Source organism: Argopecten irradians, chromosome 2 (genome assembly GCF_041381155.1).
Source record: "Argopecten irradians isolate NY chromosome 2, Ai_NY, whole genome shotgun sequence".
Classification (NCBI taxonomy): Eukaryota; Metazoa; Mollusca; class Bivalvia; order Pectinida; family Pectinidae; genus Argopecten; species Argopecten irradians.
In genome coordinates, this window is record NC_091135.1 from 56,348,554 (window position 1) to 56,373,977 (window position 25,424).

Sequence of the window (25,424 nt, forward strand, 5' to 3'; positions counted from 1 at the left end):
CTGACAAATGTGAAATAAGTAAGGCGGAAATGACCTGCACGGGACATTTGTTAACTAAAGATGGTCTTATGCCAGACCAAGAGAAAGTCCATGCTGTCAAGAGTATGGAGAAACTCACCAATGTGAAAGAACTGCAAACTTTATACAATATCTTGCGAAATTCATGCCAAAGTTATCTGAAGTGAGCAGCCCGATCCGTGTACTTTTAGAAAAAGATACTGAATGGCACTGGGGTCCTGAGCAGGACAGTTGTTTCAACAAGCTCATCGAGATGGCTTCGTCAACACCGCTGCTGCAGTACTATGACTGCAGTAAGCCAATAACACTATCCATTGAAGCAAGTAGTAAAGAATTAGGAGCTGTACTTGTGCAAGACAACAAATTTGTGGCGTATGCCTCTAGCGCCTTGACAGAGACACAACAACTGTTTTTGCAGATAGAGAAAGAGACACTCGCTATTTTTTATGGCTGTCAGAAATTTCACGAGTATGTTTATGCACAACAGATCACCGTTGAGTCTGACCACAAACCCTTGCAGTCAATATTAAAAAACCCATACTACAAACGCCCCGGAGGCTACAGAGACTGTTATTAGCTATGCAAAACTATGATGTCAACGTTGTTTATAAACCTGGCAAGGAGATGTTTATTGTCGATCATCTCAGTCGTTCCTTTCTTAAGGAAACCAAGGAGCCATTAGTTACGGAGCTTCAGGTAAACGAGCTACACCTGACAGCATACTTACCAGTTTCACCAGAAATGTACACACGTCTACAAGATCACACAGCAAAAGATGAGGAGCTCAATCAGCTACAGCACATGGTCCTCGATGGGTGGCCTGATGTCAAAAATAAGGTACCCTCAGCATTACTCCTTATTGGACATTTCATGATGAGATATCATGCCTTGATGGGCTCATCTTCAAAAGCCACAAACTTGTGATCCCAAAATCTATGAAAAATGAAATGTTGGACATAATTCACTCATCTCATCTAGGCATAACCAAATGTAAGGATTGCGCCAGAGATGTGCTGTTTTGGTTGGGAATGACACGTGACATTGAGGAAAAAATCAGATCGTGTGAAGTATGTGCTAAATACCAAAACCAAAATCCGAAAGAACCCATGATTGCACTGGAAATACCTACCCAACCATAGTCAAAGATCGGGATGGACCTGTTTGAGTTCAAAGGTGAGCATTACATCCTCTCAGTTGACTATTTTTCTAAATGGCCAGAAATTTCAAACTAGAGACACTTACTTCAAAGTGTGTGATAAGCCATGTGAAAAGCGTAATGGCTAAATACGGAATTCCTGATGAGGTGATATCTGATAATGGCCCTCAGTTCAACTGTGGGGAATTCAGAGAATTTTCACACTAATATGGATTCAAGCATACTACAACCAGTCCATATCATACTCAAGCTATGGATAATCTGAGCGTATGTTACAAACTGTAAAACGCCTCCTACAATGTTACAAACTGTAAAACGCCTCCTACAATGTTACAAACTGTAAAACGCCTCCTACAATGTTACAAACTGTAAAACGCCTCCTACAATGTTACAAACTGTAAAACGCCTCCTACAATGTTACAAACTGTAAAACGCCTCCTACAATGTTACAAACTGTAAAACGCCTCCTACAATGTTACAAACTGTAAAACGCCTCCTACAGAAAGCCAAAGACCCATACTTGGCATTGTTTGATTATCGTAACACCAACATTGAAGGTGTGGGTTTGTCACCAGCACAAATGTTCCTCGGTCGACGGCTGAAGTCAAAGTTACCTACAACAGCTCCACTTTAAGCATCTACCACAGACGTTGCTACATATTCCAGTCTTAAAATCATGTCAGGAAAAACAACAGAGGAACTTTGATAAGCACGCGAAAGCCACACCACTCAAACCACTCTACAACAGTGATCGTGTGTTAATCAGACATCCCGCTAAGTCAAATATGTGGGAAGCTGGAACTGTATTATACAAACATGACACACCACATTCTTATGTTGTACAGAACTCTAATGGAAAGCGGTATCGTCAGAACCGAAGGTTCCTGAGACCTACTCGTGCTGTAGGTTTGACCACTGATATCAGGACAATGCCCTCGCCATTGTCTCCTTCGCCTCCTAAACGAGTAGTGAAAGTACCGCAGCCATATTGTGAAGGAAACTGAACTGCGTAAAAAAAAAAATGTTGAATTATTGTGTTCATAATTCAAGTTAATTCATTCTAGTCATTCCAGGATTAAGTGCTTAAATAGAGACTCACAAACATCTTTTTAATAATATATTTCTGAATATCATAGTTTTCTTTAAAACAGATTTCAATGATGCTATACAGACAGGTTTTGTTGAAGACACCTGGATCTATAAATGTACTGTTTCATGATTAGTTATCAAATTATCAATTTTATAATTATAAAATTACTTGTTTATATTGTTTGTTACACAGAAGAGGATAATTTCTTTCTTGAAAGAAAAAGGAATAAATAATGCATCAAGTAAAAATTCAAAGTGTTCAAAAAAATTTGTATTTTGCGGCATTTTCAAAATATATTTATGATTGTTTCTATCTCTGTCTTACAAAAAAAGCAGTGTGGATTTTCAGATTTATAAACCAATTTTAAAATGGTTACGTAACTCGGTGCTGACTGACTGAGCCGTTATTGTTTTTATTTCTTGTATTTATATATATATATATAAATATATGAATATAAATATATAGCTTCAAAGCTTGTCATCGATTACTTTATACTGTAACTACATAACATTTCTAACATAGCTCTGGTAACTTTTGGGTTCACAAAAAAGTCAGAGTTGTACGCCCGTGCGCCTCCATTTTCAAAAGTGCGAGTACAATTACACACCCCTCCAAAAAAGAAATATCTGGAGCACTGGCGCTCATGTCTCACATGGTCATGTGACCGTCGCCGGGGACTTCTTTAACACTTGGTAGGTGCCCATGCAGAGCACCCCGTTATCATATTTTCTGATGTAAATGAATCTTGTACTTGTTTGTGCTCGACAAACTTTTCCTAGATTGTGTAGATAGTTATTCAAATGCATTTGGAACAGGCATTAAGTGGCCATTTTCTAAATAATTTACTACCTTTTGGTTAGTTTTGACAAAGATTTGTATCTTTTAGAAAATTTAAAGTACTTTTCATGATTCATGTACAATATGACACACTCATATCTGTTGCATAAATATTTGAGGAACATGGTGCTTTTGGGCGATTAATAGAGCATGTGTGTTATCTTGTCTCAAATTTTAACATTTTCACCGTGTCTATATATACGGCTCTTCAGAATGTTTATTCAAAATAGATGATTATATTCAAAACTGATGTAACATACATGATATTGATTCTGATATCAGTAAATTTTGTATTTTTAGCCCACCATCATCAGATGGTGGGCTATTAAAAAAAGCTTTTTGTCTGTGGTCCGTCGTCCGTCCTTCCGTCCATCCGTCCGTCCGTCCGTTAACAATTCTTGTTATCGCTATTTCTCAGAAAGTACTGAAGGGATCTGTCTCACATTTCATATGTAGGTTTCCCTATGGCCCTAGTTGTGCATATTGCATTTTGGGACCAATCGGTCAACAAGATGGCCGCCAGGCAGCCATCTTGGATTTTGATACTTAAAGTTTGTTATCGCTATTTCTCAGAAAGTACTAAAGGGATCTGTCTCAAATTTCATATGTAGGTTTCCCTAGGGCCCTAGTTGTGCATATTTTATTTTGGGACCAATCAGTCAACAAGATGGCCGCCAGGCAGCCATCTTGGATTTTGATAGTTAAAGTTTGTTATCTCTATTTCTCAGAAAGTACTGAAGGGATCTGTCTCAAATTTCATATGTAGGCTCCCCTAGGGCCATAGTTGTGCATATTGTATTTTGGGACCAATCGGTCAACAAGATGGCCGCCAGGCAGCCATCTTGGATTTTGATAGTTAAAGTTTGTTATCTCTATTTCTCAGAAAGTACTGAAGGGATTTTTCTCAAATTTCATATGTAGGTTTCCCTAGGGCCCTAGTTGTGCATATTGCATTTTGGGACCAATCGGTCAACAAGATGGCCGCCAGGCAGCCATCTTGGATTTTGATAGTTAAAATTTGTTATCGCTATTTCTCAGAAAGTACAGAAGGGATCTGTCTCAAATTTCATATGTAGGTTCCCCTAGGGCCATAGTTGTGCATATTGTATTTTGGGACCAATCAGTCAACAAGATGGCCGCCAGGCAGCCATCTTGGATTTTGATACTTAAAGTTTGTTATCACTATTTCTCAGAAAGTACTAAAGGGATCTGTCTCAAATTTCATATGTAGGTTCCCCTAGGGCCATAGTTGTGCATATTGTATTTTGGGACCAATCGGTCAACAAGATGGCCGCCAGGCAGCCATCTTGGATTTTGATAGTTAAAGTTTGTTATCGCTATTTCTCAGAAAGTACTGAAGGGATTTTTCTCAAATTTCATATGTAGGTTCCCCTAGGGCTCTATTATAATAAGTTGTTCATAATGCGTTTTTGGATCAATCGGTCAACAAAATGGCCGCCAGACAGCCATCTTGGATTTTGATAGTTAAAGATTGTTATCGCTATTTCTCACAAAGTACTGAAGGGATTTTTCTCAAATTTCATATGTATGTTCCCTAGGGCTCTAGTTGTGTATAATGCGTTTTTGGATCGATCGGTCATCAAAATGGCCGCCAGGCTGCCATCTTGGATTTTGATAGTTAAAGTTTGTTATCCCTATTTCTCAGAAAGTATTGAATGAATCTGTCTCAAATTTCATATATAGGTTCCCCTTGGGCCATAGTTGTGCATATTTCGATTTGGGACTGATCGATCAACAAGATGGCCGCCAAGGAGCCATCTTGGATTTTGATAGTTGAAGTTTGTTGCTGCTATTTCTCAGAAAGCACTGAAGCGATCTGTCTCAAATTTTATATGTAGTATGTTTGCAAAAGTTTGAAAAGCAGAGAAAAGATCCCTCTTTCCATTGTCAGACATAGATCATTCTTTGGTGGGCGCCAAGATCCCTCTGGGATCTCTTGTCTATTTGTTGCATCTATGATTTGTTATCCAAATGTTTGGATTGTTGCTATAGTTACATGACATCATAAAGAATGATGTCTTCATCCGTTTCAAATAAACATTCTGAAGAGCTATCTAGACACAGTGAAAATGTTAAATAAATGTGTAAAGATTTCTTTATTTTACATACAAATATATATATCATGGTTGACCCAATAAGAGCAAGGGCACTTAAAATAAAAACTTGGACTAACTTTTCACAACATTATGCACAAACAAAGTCATTAATCAATTTGCTAAAGAAATCCAATAGAAAAGCTTTTATAGATCGATTTCTATTACAAAAAGTGTATACATTCTATTGGGTATATTAAGGTTGATCAGTGATGTAGTGGTAAGCCACTCACCTTTCACCTAGCCGGCCGGGGTTCGATCCCTGGCACTTACGTGAAAAGGTTAGAGGTCACCTGCCCAATCACGTGGGTTAATTTTCTCAGGTCACTCTGGTTTCCTCCCCCTCTAAGACCTCTCACCCGCTTACATCCAGGCCATCGAATGTGATATGCATAAGTTGTATAACTTGTTTCATAATTGATGTAAAGTAAAATAAAGTTTTATTTTAAATGTATATACCAGTAATTCTTAACCCAATAAAGGAATCATTGATTTCATCACTGTTGTGACGCGGAACAGGGAGTTTGTAGAGCTTTGTAGTCAAGCGAAATTAGTATTACAAGTCTGAATTTTTTATTAGATTGGTATCCAGGTATGTGTGAACTCATTTGAATATACCAAACTGTTAAAAGTGTTGGAATAAACCATCTGCCAGCTTGTAATGTATATCCCTGGTATGGGGCCCACACATTCCTGAAATGGAGATAGAGACATCTGTACATATAATAAGTATGTGTCTCATCTTAATTGCACTTCAAATAGATAAATACATACCCATGGAACTGCCATGAATATAAAATAGGCAATACTTTAAACTAGACTACAATTTTTAGCAATCTCTATTGAAGAAGAGCATTAGAATTAGGACTATAAAACTTAGTGTGATTTAATGTTGGCTTATCCCCTTACCACAGAGGTCAGTGGTCAAATCTGATCAACAGACCTGACCTTGACATCTGGTATGACCTCTGGGATACATTAGGCCTGTGGGAGAAATTCTCATCCTGTACTGCTCTAACCTATCTTATAGATACCCACAGCTATTAGTCTTATGGTAAGTATTAGATTTCTTTGACTCATGATGTTTAGATGTATCGTACATGGGAATATTATTTTTATTAGCTCACCTGGCCCGAAGGGCCGGTGAGCTTATGTCATGGTGCGGCGTCCGTCGTCCATCCATCCGTCCGTCAACATTTCCTATAAATTGCTACTAGTCATAGAGTTCTACATGGATTGTAACCAAATTTAGCCAGAAACATCCTTAGGGGTAGGGGAATAGAGTTTGAATAAATGTTGGCTCTGACCCCCCGGGAGCAGGAGGGGCGGGGCCCAATAGGATAAAATAGAAGTAAATCCTAAAAATCGCTACTTGTCATAGAGCTCTGCATGGATTGTAACCAAATTTGGCCAAAAACATCCTTGGGGAAGGGGAACAGAACTTGTATAAATGATGAATCTGACCCCCTGGGGGCAGGAGGGGCGGGGCCAAATAGGGGAATTAGAGGTTAATCCTTTAAATCCCTACTAGTCATACAGTTCTGCATGGACTGTAACCAAATTTGGCCAGAAACATCCTTGGGGGAAGGGGAATAGAGTTTGTATAAATTTTGACTCTGACCCCCCCGAGGGAGGGAGGGGCAGGAACTGAAAGGGGAAATAGAGGTAAATATTTAAACTCCTTTAGAAAAGAAACTATGAACCTGTATTTAAAACATAACTTGGCATTATAAACCAGGTGAACGATACAGGCCCTCTGAGCCTCTTGTATTTAATTATTCATATAGATTTATATCAAACAATTTGTATTTAAATCATGCAAACAGTCAATTTTTGATGAATTCTTGTATTGGATACTGTGTTTTCATCAACGGTAAATTGTATGTCAACTATGTTGAAAACCAAACTCTTTTGTTGGCATTCCATAAACAAAGCTGTAGATAAATAAGGAAATCTGATGGTTTTTAGCTCACCTGGCCTGAAGGGCCGGTGAGCTTATGTCATGGCGCGGCGTCCGTCGTCCGTCCGTCCGTCCGTCCAACGTCCGTCCGTCAACATTTCCTTTAAATCGCTACTAGTCATAGAGTTCTGCATGGATTGTAACCAAATTTAGCCAGAAACATCCTTGGGTGAAGGGGAACAGAACTTGTATAAATTTTGGCTCTGACCCCCCGGGGGCAGGAGGGGCGGGGCCCAATAGGGAAAATAAAGGTAAATCCTATAAAACGCTACTTGTCCTAGAGGTCTGCATGGATTGTAACCAAATTTGGCCACAAACATCCTTGAGGGCAGGGAAATAGAACTTGTATAAATTTTGGCTCTGACCCCCTGGGGGCAGGAGGGGCGGGGACCAATGGGGAAATAGAGGTAAATCCCATAAATCGCTACCTGTCCTAGAGTTCTGCATGATTGTAACCAAATTTGGCCACAAACATCCTTGGGGGAAGGGGGAAAGAACTTGTATAAATTTTGGCTCTGACCCCCTGGGGGCAGGAGGGGCGGGGCCCAATAGGGGAAATAGAGGTAAATCCTATAAATCGCTACTTGTCCTAGAGTTCTGCATGGATTGTAACCAAATTTGGCCACAAACATCCTTGGGGGAAGGGGAACAGAACTTGTATAAATTTTGGCTCTGACCCCCTGGGAGCAGGAGGGGCGGGGCCCAATAGGGGAAATAGAGGTAAATTATATAAATCACTACTTGTCCTAGAGTTTTGCATGGATTGTAACCAAATTTGGCCACAAACATCCTTGGGGGAAGGGGAACAGAACTTGTATAAATTTTGGTTCTGATCCCCCGGGGGGCAGGAGGGGCGGGGGCCCAATAGAGGAAATAGAGGTAAATCCTATAAATCGCTACTTGACCTAGAGTTCTGCATGGATTGTAACCAAATTTGGCCACAAACATCCTTTGGTGAAGGGAAACAGAACTTGTATAAATTTTGGCTCTGACCCCCTGGGGGCAGGAGGGGCGGGGCCCAATAGGGAAAATAAAGGTAAATCCTATAAAACGCTACTTGTCCTAGAGGTCTGCATGGATTGTAACCAAATTTGGCCACAAACATCCTTGAGGGCAGGGAAATAGAACTTGTATAAATTTTGGCTCTGACCCCCTGGGGGCAGGAGGGGCGGGGACCAATGGGGAAATAGAGGTAAATCCCATAAATCGCTACTGTCTTAGAGTTCTGCATGGATTGTAACCAAATTTGGCCACAAACATCCTTGGGGGAAGGGGGAAAGAACTTGTATAAATTTTGGCTCTGACCCCCTGGGGGCAGGAGGGGCGGGGCCCAATAGGGGTAATAGAGGTAAATCCTATAAATCGCTACTTGTCCTAGAGTTCAGCATGGATTGTAACCAAATTTGGCCACAAACATCCTTGGCGGAAGGGGAACAGAACTTGTATAAATTTTGGCTCTGACCCCCTGGGAGCAGGAGGGGCGGGGCCCAATAGGGGAAATAGAGGTAAATTATATAAATCACTACTTGTCCTAGAGTTTTGCATGGATTGTAACCAAATTTGGCCACAAACATCCTTGGGGGAAGGGGAACAGAACTTGTATAAATTTTGGTTCTGATCCCCGGGGGGCAGGAGGGGCGGGGCCCAATAGAGGAAATAGAGGTAAATCCTATAAATCGCTACTTGACCTAGAGGTCTGCATGGATTGTAACCAAATTTGGCCACAAACATCCTTTGGTGAAGGGAAACAGAACTTGTATAAATTTTGGCTCTGACCCCCTGGGGGCAGGAGGGACGGGACCCAATAGGGAAAATAAAGGTAAATCCTATAAAACGCTACTTGTCCTAGAGGTCTGCATGGATTGTAACCAAATTTGGCCACAAACATCCTTGAGGGCAGGGAAATAGAACTTGTATAAATTTTGGCTCTGACCCCCTGGGGGCAGGAGGGGCGGGGACCAATGGGGAAATAGAGGTAAATCCCATAAATCGCTACCTGTCTTAGAGTTCTGCATGGATTGTAACCAAATTTGGCCACAAACATCCTTGGGGGAAGGGGGAAAGAACTTGTATAAATTTTGGCTCTGACCCCCTGGGGGCAGGAGGGGCGGGGCCCAATAGGGGTAATAGAGGTAAATCCTATAAATCGCTACTTGTCCTAGAGTTCAGCATGGATTGTAACCAAATTTGGCCACAAACATCCTTGGGGGAAGGGGAACAGAACTTGTATAAATTTTGGCTCTGACCCCCTGGGAGCAGGAGGGGCGGGGCCCAATAGGGGAAATAGAGGTAAATTATATAAATCGCTACTTGTCCTAGAGTTTTGCATGGATTGTAACCAAATTTGGCCACAAACATCCTTGGGGGAAGGGGAACAGAACTTGTGTAAATTTTGGTTCTGATCCCCGGGGGGCAGGAGGGGCGGGGCCCAATAGAGGAAATAGAGGTAAATCCTATAAATCGCTACTTGACCTAGAGTTCTGCATGGATTGTAACCAAATTTGGCCACAAACATCCTTGGTGAAGGGAAACAGAACTTGTGTAAATTTTGGCTCTGACCCCCTGGGGGCAGGAGGGGCGGGACCCAATAGGGGAAATAGAGGTAATCTTATAAATCACTACTTATCCTAGAGTTCTGCATGGATTGTAACCAAATTTGGCCAGAAACATCTTTAGGGGAAGGGAAACAGAACTTATATAAATTTTGGCTCTGATCCCCTTGGGGCAAGAGGGGTGGGGCCCACTAGGGGAAATAGAAGAAAATCCTATAAATCGCTACTTGTCCTAGAGTTCTGCATGGATTGTAACCAAATTTGGCCAGAAATGCATCCTTGGGGAAGGAGAACAGAAAATTGCATAAATTTTGGCTCTGACCCCCCGAGGGGGGCAGGAGGGGAGGGGCCCAATAGGGGAAATAGAGGTAAATCCTATAAATCGCTAATAGTCATATAGTTCTGCTTGGATTTTAACCAAATTTGGCCCAGAAACATCCTAGGGGTTAACAGAATTTGTATAAATTTTGGCTTTGACCCCCTGGAGCAGAAAGAGTGGGGCCCAATAGGGGAATTAGAGGTAAATATTCAAATTCCTTCAGAAAAGAAACAATGAACTTGTATTCAGAACATTCCTAGGCATTACAAACCAGGTGAGCGATACAGGCCCTCTGGGCCTCTTGTTTAGGTCATCTGACCCAAAGGGTCAGGATGACCTATTGTCATCATGCACGGTCCGCCGCCGTGCAATGTCCGTCGTGTGTAAACTTTTCATTCAAACGACTTCTTCTCAATAACCGAAAGGCTCAGGGTACTGATATTTGGCCTGTAGCATGCTGGGACAAAGGGCTACCAAGTTTGTTCGAATGAATGACCTTGATCTTCATTCAAGGTCACAGGGGTCAAAAAAGGCTCAAATCTTTAAACGACTTCTTCTCAAGACCAAGAAGGCCCAGGGTACTGATATTTAGCCTGTAGCATGCTGTGATGAAGTGCTACCAAGTTTCTTCAAATAAATGACCTTGACCTTCATTCAAGGTCACAGGGGTCAAATAGGCTAAAAAATCCTTTAAACAACTTCTTGTGAATAACTAAGAGGCCTAGAGACCTGATATTGGGCCTGTAATATGCTTGGATGAAGGGCTATCAAGTTTATTCAATTGAATGACCTTGATCTTCATTAAAGGTCACAGGGGTCAAAAAGGCTAAAATCTTTAAACAACTTCTTTTCAAGATCCAGAAGGCCCAGGGTACTAATATTGGGCATGTAGTATGCTGGGATGAAAGGGCTACCAAGTTTGTTCAAATGAATGACCTATACCTTCATTTGAGGTCACAGAGGTCAAATAGGCTAAAATCTTTAAACGACTTCTTCTCAAGAACAGAAAGGCCCAGGATACTCATATTGGGCTTGCAGCATGTTTGAATGAAAGGCTACCAAGTTTGATAAAATGAATGACCTTTATTCAAGGTCACGGGTCAAAAAGGCTAAAATCTTTAAACGACTGATATTTGCCCTGTAGCATGTTGGTATGTAAGTCTACCAAGTTTGTTCAAATGAATGACCCTGACCTTCATTTAAGGTCAGAAGGGTCAAATAGGCTAAAATCCTTTAAACAACTTCTTGTGAATAACTATGAGGCCTAGAAACCTGATATTAGGCCCATGACATGCTTGGAAGAAGGGCTATCAGGTTTGTTTAAATGAATGAACTTGACCATCATTCAAGGTCACAGGGTCAAAAAGGCTAAAATCTTTTAACGGCTTCTTCTCAAGAACCATAAGGGCAAGGGAACTGATATTGGGCCTGTGACATGCTGGGATGAATGGCTACCATATTTGTTTTAAAAAAATGACATTGATCTTCATTCACAGGGGTCAAATAGGCTAAAATCTTTAAACAACTATGTTGTATTGTGCCAATAGTCAGATGACCGTTAAGGCCCATAGGCCTCTTGTTATCAGAGCAATTTAGCTGAAACTTGTCTGAAGTGATCTTAACATGGTGAGCTGACCAAGTATTGTCATCCCAAAAACATTACTCGATGTACTAAATGCCAAAATCACCATATTGAAAAATATAATTATTTAATTCAACTAAAAATGACCGTTATAAGGCCGTTGGGCCGTGATCTTGTTTATTGTATGGTATGTTGTAATGCATTCTCTTTGGTGTTGATCACAGTCTCAAGTAAATAAGATGAGATAAAATCAATACTCTCTGGAATGTGGGTACATGGGTACATAATGTATCAGAGGCAATAGTTATACCTGGTATTTCCTTAGGGGTAGGGGAATAGAGTTTGAATAAATGTTGGCTCTGACCCCCCGGGAGCAGGAGGGGCGGGGCCCAATAGGATAAAATAGAAGTAAATCCTAAAAATCGCTACTTGTCATAGAGTTCTGCATTGATTGTAAGCAAATTTGGCCAGAAACATCCTTGGGGAAGGGGAACAGAACTTGTATAAATTATGAATCTGACCCCCTGGGGGCAGGAGGGGCGGGGCCAAATAGGGGAATTACAGGTTAATCCTATAAATCGCTACTTGTCCTAGAGTTCTGCATGGAATTTTACCAAATTTGGCCACAAAAACATCCTTGGGGGAAGGGGAACAGAACTTGTTTGAATATGGCTCTGACCCCCGGGGGCAGAAGGGGGCGGAGCCCAATAGGGGAATTAGAGGTTAATCCTTTAAATCCCTACTAGTCATACAGTTCTGCATGGACTGTAACCAAATTTGGCCAGAAACATCCTTGGGGGAAGGGGAATAGAGTTTGTATAAATTTTGACTCTGACCCCCCCGAGGGAGGGAGGGGCAGGAACTGAAAGGGGAAATAGAGGTAAATATTTAAACTCCTTTAGAAAAGAAACTATGAACCTGTATTTAAAACATAACTTGGCATTATAAACCAGGTGAACGATACAGGCCCTCTGAGCCTCTTGTATTTAATTATTCATATAGATTTATATCAAACAATTTGTATTTAAATCATGCAAACAGTCAATTTTTGATGAATTCTTGTATTGGATACTGTGTTTTCATCAACGGTAAATTGTATGTCAACTATGTTGAAAACCAAACTCTTTTGTTGGCATTCCATAAACAAAGCTGTAGATAAATAAGGAAATCTGATGGTTTTTAGCTCACCTGGCCTGAAGGGCCGGTGAGCTTATGTCATGGCGCGGCGTCCGTCGTCCGTCCGTCCGTCCGTCCAACGTCCGTCCGTCAACATTTCCTTTAAATCGCTACTAGTCATAGAGTTCTGCATGGATTGTAACCAAATTTAGCCAGAAACATCCTTGGGTGAAGGGGAACAGAACTTGTATAAATTTTGGCTCTGACCCCCCGGGGGCAGGAGGGGCGGGGCCCAATAGGGAAAATAAAGGTAAATCCTATAAAACGCTACTTGTCCTAGAGGTCTGCATGGATTGTAACCAAATTTGGCCACAAACATCCTTGAGGGCAGGGAAATAGAACTTGTATAAATTTTGGCTCTGACCCCCTGGGGGCAGGAGGGGCGGGGACCAATGGGGAAATAGAGGTAAATCCCATAAATCGCTACCTGTCCTAGAGTTCTGCATGATTGTAACCAAATTTGGCCACAAACATCCTTGGGGGAAGGGGGAAAGAACTTGTATAAATTTTGGCTCTGACCCCCCGGGGGCAGGAGGGGCGGGGCCCAATAGGGGAAATAGAGGTAAATCCTATAAATCGCTACTTGTCCTAGAGTTCAGCATGGATTGTAACCAAATTTGGCCACAAACATCCTTGGCGGAAGGGGAACAGAACTTGTATAAATTTTGGCTCTGACCCCCTGGGAGCAGGAGGGGCGGGGCCCAATAGGGGAAATAGAGGTAAATTATATAAATCGCTACTTGTCCTAGAGTTTTGCATGGATTGTAACCAAATTTGGCCACAAACATCCTTGGGGGAAGGGGAACAGAACTTGTATAAATTTTGGTTCTGATCCCCGGGGGGCAGGAGGGGCGGGGCCCAATAGAGGAAATAGAGGTAAATCCTATAAATCGCTACTTGACCTAGAGTTCTGCATGGATTGTAACCAAATTTGGCCACAAACATCCTTTGGTGAAGGGAAACAGAACTTGTATAAATTTTGGCTCTGACCCCCTGGGGGCAGGAGGGGCGGGACCCAATAGGGGAAATAGAGGTAATCTTATAAATCACTACTTATCCTAGAGTTCTGCATGGATTGTAACCAAATTTGGCCAGAAACATCTTTAGGGGAAGGGAAACAGAACTTGTATAAATTTTGGCTCTGATCCCCTAGGGGCAAGAGGGGTGGGGCCCAATAGGGGAAATAGAAGAAAATCCTATAAATCGCTACTTGTCCTAGAGTTCTGCATGGATTGTAACCAAATTTGGCCAGAAATGCATCCTTGGGGAAGGAGAACAGAAAATTGCATAAATTTTGGCTCTGACCCCCCGGGGGGCAGGAGGGGCGGGGCCCAATAGGGGAAATAGAGGTAAATCCTATAAATCGCTAATAGTCATATAGTTCTGCTTGGATTTTAACCAAATTTGGCCCAGAAACATCCTAGGGGTTGACAGAACTTGTATAAATTTTGGCTTTGACCCCCTGGAGCAGAAAGAGTGGGGCCCAATGGGGAATTAGAGGTAAATATTCAAATTCCTTCAGAAAAGAAACAATGAACTTGTATTCAGAACATTCCTAGGCATTACAAACCAGGTGAGCGATACAGGCCCTCTGGGCCTCTTGTTAGGTCATCTGACCCAAAGAATCAGGATGACCTATTGTCATCATGCACGGTCCGCCGCCGTGCAATGTCCGTCGTGTGTAAACTTTTCATTCAAACGACTTCTTCTCAATAACCGAAAGGCTCAGGGTACTGATATTTGGCCTGTAGCATGCTGGGACAAAGGGCTACCAAGTTTGTTCGAATGAATGACCTTGATCTTCATTCAAGGTCACAGGGGTCAAAAAAGGCTCAAATCTTTAAACGACTTCTTCTCAAGACCAAGAAGGCCCAGGGTACTGATATTTAGCCTGTAGCATGCTGTGATGAAGTGCTACCAAGTTTCTTCAAATAAATGACCTTGACCTTCATTCAAGGTCACAGGGGTCAAATAGGCTAAAAAATCCTTTAAACAACTTCTTGTGAATAACTAAGAGGCCTAGAGACCTGATATTGGGCCTGTAATATGCTTGGATGAAGGGCTATCAAGTTTATTCAATTGAATGACCTTGATCTTCATTAAAGGTCACAGGGGTCAAAAAGGCTAAAATCTTTAAACAACTTCTTTTCAAGATCCAGAAGGCCCAGGGTACTAATATTGGGCATGTAGTATGCTGGGATGAAGGGCTACCAAGTTTGTTCAAATGAATGACCTATACCTTCATTTGAGGTCACAGAGGTCAAATAGGCTAAAATCTTTAAACGACTTCTTCTCAAGAACAGAAAGGCCCAGGATACTCATATTGGGCTTGCAGCATGTTTGAATGAAAGGCTACCAAGTTTGATAAAATGAATGACCTTGACCTTTATTCAAGGTCACGGGTCAAAAAGGCTAAAATCTTTAAACGACTGATATTTGCCCTGTAGCATGTTGGTATGTAAGTCTACCAAGTTTGTTCAAATGAATGACCCTGACCTTCATTTAAGGTCAGAAGGGTCAAATAGGCTAAAATCCTTTAAACAACTTCTTGTGAATAACTATGAGGCCTAGAAACCTGATATTAGGCCCATGACATGCTTGGAAGAAGGGCTATCAGGTTTGTTTAAATGAATGAACTTGACCATCATTCAAGGTCACAGGGTCAAAAAGGCTAAAATCTTTTAACGGCTTCTTCTCAAGAACCATAAGGGCAAGGGAACTGATATTGGGCCTGTGACATGCTGGGATGAATGGCTACCATATTTGTTTTAAAAAAATGACATTGATCTTCATTCACAGGGGTCAAATAGGCTAAAATCTTTAAACAACTATGTTGTATTGTGCCAATAGTCAGATGACCGTTAAGGCCCATAGGCCTCTTGTTATCAGAGCAATTTAGCTGAAACTTGTCTGAAGTGATCTTAACATGGTGAGCTGACCAAGTATTGTCATCCCAAAAACATTACTCGATGTACTAAATGCCAAAATCACCATATTGAAAAATATAATTATTTAATTCAACTAAAAATGACCGTTATAAGGCCGTTGGGCCGTGATCTTGTTTATTGTATGGTATGTTGTAATGCATTCTCTTTGGTGTTGATCACAGTCTCAAGTAAATAAGATGAGATAAAATCAATACTCTCTGGAATGTGGGTACATGGGTACATAATGTATCAGAGGCAATAGTTATACCTGGTATTTCATCTTATATAACTCTTCATCAGGAGGTAAAAACAAGTGTAGCAGGACTGTAAAACTAGAGCTTTTTAATTTTTCTTTGGGAGGTAAAATAAAACTGGACTTATTACGACACACATACAAACATGAACACCAGTGTTACTTGTAATTAATTTATTTATTTGTCAGAACAAATAACTGTAGATGTCAATCATGCATGGGTAGAACTTAGACTTGGTTCATTAAAAAGTAAAAAAAAAAAAAAAAAAAAAAATCTGTTATGCAAATTATGTCCTTTCAAAGCAAGTATAAAACGTTACCTATAGTTGACATCTTGCTGCTTTGCATGGGTAGGGAATGACCTAGTTCGTGTCACCTGGAGTTATTTTTAGCATGATGCTATTATGTTGTGAGTATCCTTTTTGTTTGAGTGAATTACTAGCTTGGAACGTGATCGTCAAACTCACTGAGGCGTACATACATTATGTAGAAAGTGTGTACTTGATGGAAGTAGACTTATTTATAACATGTAATCGTTAATGTATTGGAGAGATGTTGTAGCCCTTTAGTAATGTTATCTAGCTAGATTTAATGTATTGGAGAGAGATGCTGTTACCTGTTACCTCTACGTAGACACCATAGTTAGCTGGTTCCAGCTAGTTGTGGCGTGTTTCATTCGTTTACTAGATTGTTGTTGTCCAGTTCTGCCATCTAAAAATTGGGGTAAAACGTGCATGGTACTGATTTCCATTGAGTGTTCAAATTCAGTCGGTTTTTAAAAGAGTTTAAAATTGTGGCTTCTACTACAGAGTATGGAAGCAAAGGGAGTTCCAAGAGTCCACCAGTCGCAGACTAAATATACTTTGTGTGACTTATAGTCCTGCTCTGTTTCTTGAAGAGTTTTAAACTATTGCCTCTAGTACTGCATTGGCTGATCTAGTTTATTTATTCCGTTCAGAATTTTTTAGACTTCAATCACATCGTTACTTTTACGTCTGTATTCAAATTTGGAAGTCCTAACTTTTTAAGTCTTAAATGGTATGTGGTAGATTTTCAATAGAGTTAAATCTTTTAGTGGCTCTTTGTTGGACATTTTCAAGAGCGATCTGATCTTTTTTTAGCAATGGAGACCATACCTGGGTCGCATTTTCTAAATTAGGTCTAATTGGGCTTTTGTATAGGGTTAAGAACATATAGTTATATCTATACTAACAGAAAGGGACATAAGACACTACCTTGTGGTACACCACTAGTCAAATCTACACTAGTCCAGACGTTTAACCATGAATAAGAAGTCTTCTATCCACTTCAGTGTTTTTCCGGTAAGACTGTAACTCTTTAGTTTTTTAAGTAGATGTTTGTGAGGAACTTTATCGAAGGCCTTACTGAAGTCAATATAGATTGAATCGATATTGCTCCCTTTGTCTATGGCTTCTGTGTCAGGGTCAGAGCAGACACATTATGCAAACAAAGGAACTTCTTGTACCAATGTGGCTTAATTGCCAACTGGTAAACCATCAAGTTTTGCGGAGGACATTATGGGTACAACTTCATGTGTTACTTGTCAAAACATAATTATTAGTTTTAGTTTGGTGACTAAACAAATGTGATTTTATTGTTTTGATTATTAATTGTATCACCTGGGCTGAAGGGCCTAGGTGGGCCGTAAATGTCATTGGGTTTCCTCTGTTGTCCATCAACATTGTCTTTAATTTGCTACTTACAGATAGTTTCTGTTGAAACAGTGGATTGTTTAAAAATTATTCTGAAACATCCTTTGGTGAAAGGGGGTGGGGGGTCAATTTTGTCAAAAAAAAAAAAAAAAAAAACAAAACCAACAACCTAGAGGTTGGTTCCTCAAGAACAAGAGACAGTGTTCAATAGGGAAAATGTAAAAATATCTAGACAGCAATCACATGAATTTACAATATGTGCACCTCCATAGCACATACACATCTAACATTCTTCCTTATTTATTAATTGGACCTGAAAATGAATATTACAACCCTGTAATATTTTTGTGTCTCTACATATAGCAGTATTGTTTCTAAGATAATTGTGTCATTAATGTTTTTTATGTAAATCTACACAACGACAGCGAGTCAGGTTACATTATGGAACAACCAAATCACAATAAAATCTGCCTGTACAAACAGGTTATGGTTTTATCAATAGTACTAGAGTTAGATGGAAACACATCACATGTATCTATTGTGTGAAGAACTTGGTCTGTACAACACGTTCGTGGTCTCAACATACTAAAACAACGTGGGTAAACTACAACTTACTATCAATTAGTCCCATTCTCCAGTAATTGAGACGTCACAAGACACAAAAATCACATCAAAACATGACGTCACAGAAGGTGAGACTAATCAACAGTAAATGGTATTTTACCCACATTGTTTTGGAATCTCGAAACCCACATATTTCTAATGTTCCATTAGGCTCCCCAATATCTACCATAAAATTGTCTGCTATATTTTCACTTAATTGGATGTGAAGTCAGATTAATTATCTAACATACACCCCCGGAAACCCAGTATGTGACCTCCACTACATATATATACAGCTCTCTTTATATCAGACCTTAGGCTGATTAACATCGGTAACTGAAAATGCTTAACATAATACAGTAGCACAACTGATCTATGTTGTATTAGTTTGGTTCCTTTGAAGTGTTGGTGCCTTTAAAGTTACTTCTTGGATTTGCAAGGGGTTTTCCTTCATGTATGGTCTCATCATCAGGGTCAAACCTTAATGTTCTTGTCTAGGAAGTCCAGTGGCCTGATATTGAACCCAAAGACATGAGCTTGACCTTTTATCTAAGTGACAGTTTTGGTTTTGAAAAAGTATGCTTTTAAAATCTTTAAATGGCTTTTTTAGGTCACATGACCAAAGGTCATAGTGACCGATTGCGATAGCCTTTTGTCCGTCGTCGTCCGGTGTGCGTCGTGCATCGTGCGTCGTGCGTCGTCCGTCGTCCGTTGTGCGTTAACTTTTTGTTGTGAACACGATAACTTGAGTAAATGTGAACGGAGATTAATGAAACTTTGTATGTAGCTTAATATTAACAAGATCTCGGACGAGTTCGAGTTTTAGGGTTGCTGGGTCAAGTTCAAGGTCACTGCTACTATTTTTAGAAAATCCCTTTCAGCACTATAGTGGCTTCATTCCTTGAATGATTTTGATCACACTTCACACATATACAAAATATCATAACATCTCCGACAAGTTTGAGTGTGAAGATTGCCAGACTAAGGTCAAGGTTACTGTTACCATTTTTAGATAAAATCTTTGTCAGCACTCTAGCAGCTTCATTCCTTGAGTGATTTTGATCAAACTGCACACAAATACAAAGGACTGAAAAGATTTGAGTTTCAAGGTTGCAGGGTCAAGGTCAAGGTCACCGTTACTATTTTTAGAAAATCCTTTTCAGTGCTCTAGCGGCTTCATTCCTTGAGTGATTTTGATCAAACTTCACACAAATTTAAAGGACCATAATATTTTCGACAAGATCAGGATTGCCAAGTCAAAGTCAAGGTCACTGTTACTATTTTTAGATCACCTGGCCATACGTCATAGTGACCTACTGCAATAGCCTATTGTCCATCATGCGTTAACTTTACTTTGTGAACATGATGACTTGAGTAAATGTTAACCGAGGTTGATGAAACTTTGTATGTAGCCTTATATCAACAAGCTAGATTTCGTACAAGTTCAAAAATGGGAATTATTCGACAGTAACGTACAAGTTATTGCCCTTTGTTCTAGTTTTATCATTGTGCTTGTGAACAAGATAACTTTGGTAAATGTGAACTGATTTTGATGAAACTCTGTATGTAGCCTTATATCAACAAGATCTAGGATGAGTTTGAAAAAGGAAATTTTTCGACGATAACTATATTATATAGTTCATGTCCTTTGTAATAATGCTATTATTGGACCTGGTGTTCTAAAGATATTGTGGTGCTTTATCAGAATTGTGAATTTTATAACCCTGGCCTCTTTGTTTGCCCCTGGGGAGGAGGCTAAGTTTGCTATAGTTATCCCCCGCCCGTTACGAAGTCCGTCTGTCCGTCCGTCCGTACGAATGGTTTCCGGAGCATAACTCTAAAACCAGTAGAGATATTTCCACGAAACTTCATACACACATTGGTCTTATGGTCTAGTAGTGCCTTTTGCTATTTTTAGGTTTTCATTTTTTGCATTTTTTCCGTAACCATGGAAACATTGCTGAAAATATCATATTTTTGTACCAGGTTCGTTTCCGGAGCATAACTCTAAAACCAGAGGAGATATTTCCACGAAACTTTATAAACACATTGGTCTTATGGTCTAGTAGTGCCTTTTGCTATTTTAAGGTTTTCACTTTTTGTACTTTTTTCTGTAACCATGGAAACATTGCTGAAAATGACAGATTTTTGTGTATGAATCGTTTCCGGAGCACAACTCTAAAACCAGCAGAGATGTTTCCATGAAACTTCGTAGACACATTGTTCTTATGGTCTAGTAGTGCCTTTTGCTATTTTTAGGTTTCCATTTTTTGCACTTTTTCCGTATAAATGGAAACATTGCTGAAAATATCATATTTTTGTACCAGGTTCGTTTCCGCAGCATAACTGGAAAACCGGTTGAGATATATGCATGGAACTCCATAGGCACATTAGTCTTATGGTCTAGTAGTGCCTTTTGCTATTTTAAGGTTTTCACTTTTTGTACTTTTTTCTGTAACCATGGAAACATTGCTGAAAATATCATGGTAAATGTTACTTTGCAAAACTCCACCCATCTTTGTGTATATAGTCTAATATAAATGTCAAGGCTGTATACCTGATTCAACAATTGCAGCCCCGCTCTACTTGAATCACAGGTGTTCGTTTCTAATATAAGTATAAGTATAATACTGGGTCAAGGTCTATAACTCGGCCGGCCATATAACACTACCCAATTTCAGAAAAAGTATGATTATTAACCAACCGTATAGGATATAATAATAGGAATACTCTCAATCGACAACCAGATAATTTATCTTTATTTTCGGAAAACAGCCAGATTTCAACTGGTCGGACACTGTGGTGTCCTCCGATGAACAAGCCAGGGCTCTAATGGGTAGCTCAAAAACCACTGCATGTCAACACTTCAGCGTCATAAGAATGAAAGTTTGGTAGAAAACAAACTTACCGGTTAGTAAATCCCTGGATAAATACCATCCATTTGCCTAACGTAGCCCTTTGAAATTTCCGATTGAAAAAAATTATGTCTCTAGCCGCCATGTAAGTATGTGTGCAGTAGATTTGTTTTGTCGGCGTTGATTGGCTCTCGAAAATTAATTGACCAATCAACGCCGAGAAAACAAATGTACTACACACATATCAACATGACGGCTAGAGACACACATTTTTTCAATCGGACATTTCAAAAGGCTGTATTGCGCAAATGGATGGTACATAGATAAACACTAACATACCGGTAAGTTTGTTTTTTACCAAACTTTAATTCCTATGAAGCTGAAGTGTTGACATGCAGTGGTTTTTGAACTACCCATTAGAGCCCTAGCGTGTTTATCGGAGGACACCACAGTGTCCGACCAGTTGAAATCTGGCTGTTTTCTGATGTTTCTGGATACCTAGTGACATTTATACGGCATGATATATATTGTATCATATACCAAATTAAAGATAAATTATCTGGCTGTCGATTGAGAGTATTTCTATTATTATATCCTATACGGTTGGATAATAATCATACTTTTTCTGAAATTGGGTAGTGTTATATGTCCGGCCGAGTTATAGACCTTGACCCAGTATTATACTTATACTTATATTAGAAACGAACACCTGTGCTTGAATTATACTCTATCTGTAGCTCAACTTCCTTTTTCCTGTTTTTTTTTCATACACATAAGTCTCCACAATCAAACTTACTTCAGCTTTGATATCTCCATTGGTGGGGGATCTGAATGACTATGTCCTTGTTTATATTGAATACTTCTTAGGTATATTTTGTTTATTTTCTACTGGAAATTGTTCAAACTTTTGATTCACATTATAACCACAAGTGGACATTTTGCTATTATGTCATTTCGACCCTGTCTCATCCTCAAAGGCTGAGGGGTGGAGCCCAGTGGGGTCCAAATGGCTTAAATTGTTAGGTCACCTGACCATAGGATGATAAAATTAGAAAGAAAAATAACAACCATATGTCAGTTATGATAAATTGTTCCAGTATGCAAATTCATCCAAGACCTCATTGCAAACAGAGTTTCATCAACATCGGTTCATATTTACTTCAGCTGCTGTGTTGAATACAGGGGGTAAAAAATGAACACACCATGTGTTAAAGTCCCTCATAGCTATTATGTTGGCCCTTAAATGACAAATTACTATTGGATGTCAGGTGACCGTTAAGGCCCATGGGGCTCTTGTCTTATGTAAAAGGAAGCCAAGAGATATTTTTCATATGGATCCTATATCAAAGGCTATTGGACAGATATGCTGAGTAAGTTCTGGGCCACAAGACGCGGGAACTTATTAGATGTGTAGCACCTACAAAAATACAAGCTGACTAATTTTATCTAAGAATTACATTCACATATTGACAGACAACAAGAGATTGAAAGTTGGGACAAAAAAGGGATGTTTTTGTTTTATCTGTAGTATGTATTTGAGATGGTCAAGGACTACACATTTCAGAATTGCTTTTAAGAGGACAAGAAATAGCTATTGTTAAAAAGTATATATAGTCAAGAAAAGAATGGGTTTTGTTTAGAAATTGTTTGCAAAAATATTTCGAATGACGGATACATTTTAATAAAATACCATTTTTATGTGTTTTCTTTGGTTATAACATTAGTATGAAGTACATGATTATTTGCCATTGTCATGGATATACATTGTAGATTATTTATACTAGGGTATTTATAGTAACAGATGAGCACCTATTGAAAGGTTATCGGAGATATCAAATCCTGTCATTAACAGTGTTATTAGTAGTTAATATCTCTGTTTAGTATCTAGGATGGAAATATGAGGCGATTACTAGACTTTGAATGCTGATTATAAAATCTTCTACAGATATATGTAGTTGGTGCATCGGATGGTTACAGAGCTGATGTGGTTTGTCTAGCTGATACACACCTTCATCAGGTGGTTAAAAGTGAGTGTAAAGGTATAGAAATTATACTACAGTGTATATACCACGTAGGTAGAAGTAATTAGAGCATCGATCAGTATCTACAGACAGAATTTTGTGGATTTTATGTTTTGGTGAGTGAAAGGGAAGGGGTGCATGTAGTCTATATATATATATATATACAGTCTTTATTAAGGCCAAGGGTTAATATTGCTTTTATTATTTGATTCTGAACTGATGGAGTCGGTATATAATGAATATAGTAAATGATTTGTTTTTATTCTTTGATTCTGAACTGATGGAGTCGGTATATAATCAATATAGTAAATGATTTGTTTTTATTCTTTGATTCTGAACAGGTGGAGTCGGTGTATTTATTAGTTTATTCTGAACTGATGGAGTCGGTATACAATTTGTATTGTGGAGGGTTATATTGTTTTTAGCTTACCTGACCCGAAGGGAGAGAAAAGATTCCTCTTTCCATTGTCTGATGTAGATCATCTTTGCTGGGCTCCAAGATCCCTCTTGTTATAGTTGAAGCTTGTTACCGCTATTTCTCAGAAAGCACTGAAGGGATCTGTCTCAAATTTCATGTGCAGGTTCCCCAATATCCCTGGTTATGCATATTGCATTTTGGTACCGATCAGTGAACAAGATGGCAGACATGACGCCATCTTGGATTTTGACAATTGAAGTTTGTTACTGCTATTTCTCAGAAAGTGCTGATGGGATCTGTCTCAAATTGCTTATACAGGTTCCCATAGCGGTTTAGTTGTGCATATTGCTTTTTCGGACTGATCAATGAACAAGATGGCCACCAGGCCGCCATCTTGGATTTTGATAGTTAAAGCTAGTTACCACTATTTCTCAGAAAGTGATCTGTTTCAAATTGTATATGCAAGTTCCCCTAGGACCTTAGTTGCTCATATTGCATTTTTGGACTGATCGGTCAAAAATATAGCAATCTGTAGTAAAAGTTTGAAAAGCAGAGAAAAGATCCATCCCTCTTTCGTTTGTCAGACATAAATCATATTCTTTGGCAAGATCCCTCTGGGATGTCTTGTTTTCCTCAGTTCCCGAAGAACAACTGATTTATTTGGTGTGGCCTAAGGTATGACTAGTGTGATTAAGTATAGACACTGTAAAAAACTATCTTAGTTCTAGATCTGAAAGTTTAGAATGACCTTATGAGCAAAGGAGCCTGATTTAGAGAATGGCCTTTTGAGTGACCATTATAGTACTCTATTGACCTTACACATTTAATACCAATGTCTTTGGGATGATGGGTACAGTAATGACCTGGAGTGATCGGATGGCTTTTGAGTATGGTACCAGGGTAATTTGGAATGAACATTCCCAATTTAAAAATGATACACTCCAACAAATTGATGCCTGCTAATTAAGTGGTGGGCGGCATATACTCCGCCTGTAGGTGTTCAACCTGTCTCAGTCCTGTCCTGTTGGTAGTGATTCAATATATGGAAGTAGTAGTGCATTATAGACAATTCTAGTTAAGCTTAAGATTTTATTATTTCATGTTTAATTTCTCTATTTGTTCCAGGAGACTGAAGATTGAGGAGTTTTTAGTTTAAACTGAACCATCAGCATGGGTACATGCAGGGCCCTATGGACCCTTTCCCTAATCATCATGGTAACCATACTACCTTTGGTGCTGTCCACTAACAGGTACGCCAACAGAATGATATATGTATGTAGTATACTAAATTATTATCTCCAATGATAAGTATAGCACTAAGGTGGACTTTTGACGAATACTTTGCCAAAAACATGTGATATACAACTGTAGCCCAATCAGTATGTAAGGTATCAATATTAAACCCTATGTGTATATAAGATGAATAATTAAATAATGTTAGACCATATGTGGTTACATCTAGAGTGGTAGTTCTTGTTACCTGTATTTCCCATGAATATTGTATCTCAATCATGAATAAGCTCTACATCAGCTGATAAATGTGTGAGCCAGGTGTCCCGCTAGAGATTAGTACATTTCGATGAGATAGCACTATACAATCAGACAGCCTGTCAAAATACTCACGAGTCATGTCACCATTTCACCATGTCTACATGTATAGACTATTGACGTCATGGTGACAGTCCTTTATTGTTTATAAGATGACAGCTCACCATTCTCCCTCATACTTATGTTGAAGCTTAATTTACCTATATTACAGGTGTGATAGATAAAACATGTCATTAATTTGATTGTTGTGTTAACTTTTACATATAAAAAGCATACAAGTGTACTGTACAGCGGTTCACACGTTTTGTGTTTGCACTGAAAT

At 39.4% G+C, this 25,424-nt stretch overlaps 1 protein-coding gene across 1 annotated transcript in view; it reads left to right on the forward strand.

The window, feature by feature from the left end:
- Nucleotides 1-25,424, forward strand: part of LOC138316737 (CD109 antigen-like) — a 491,941-nt gene that overhangs the window by 3,630 nt on the left and 462,887 nt on the right. Inside the window, exon 2 of the mRNA XM_069258397.1 lies at nucleotides 24,680-24,804. Coding sequence (XP_069114498.1) covers nucleotides 24,725-24,804 — 80 coding nt within the window. The 5' untranslated portion in view covers nucleotides 24,680-24,724. The remainder of the gene's footprint in view (nucleotides 1-24,679; nucleotides 24,805-25,424) is intronic.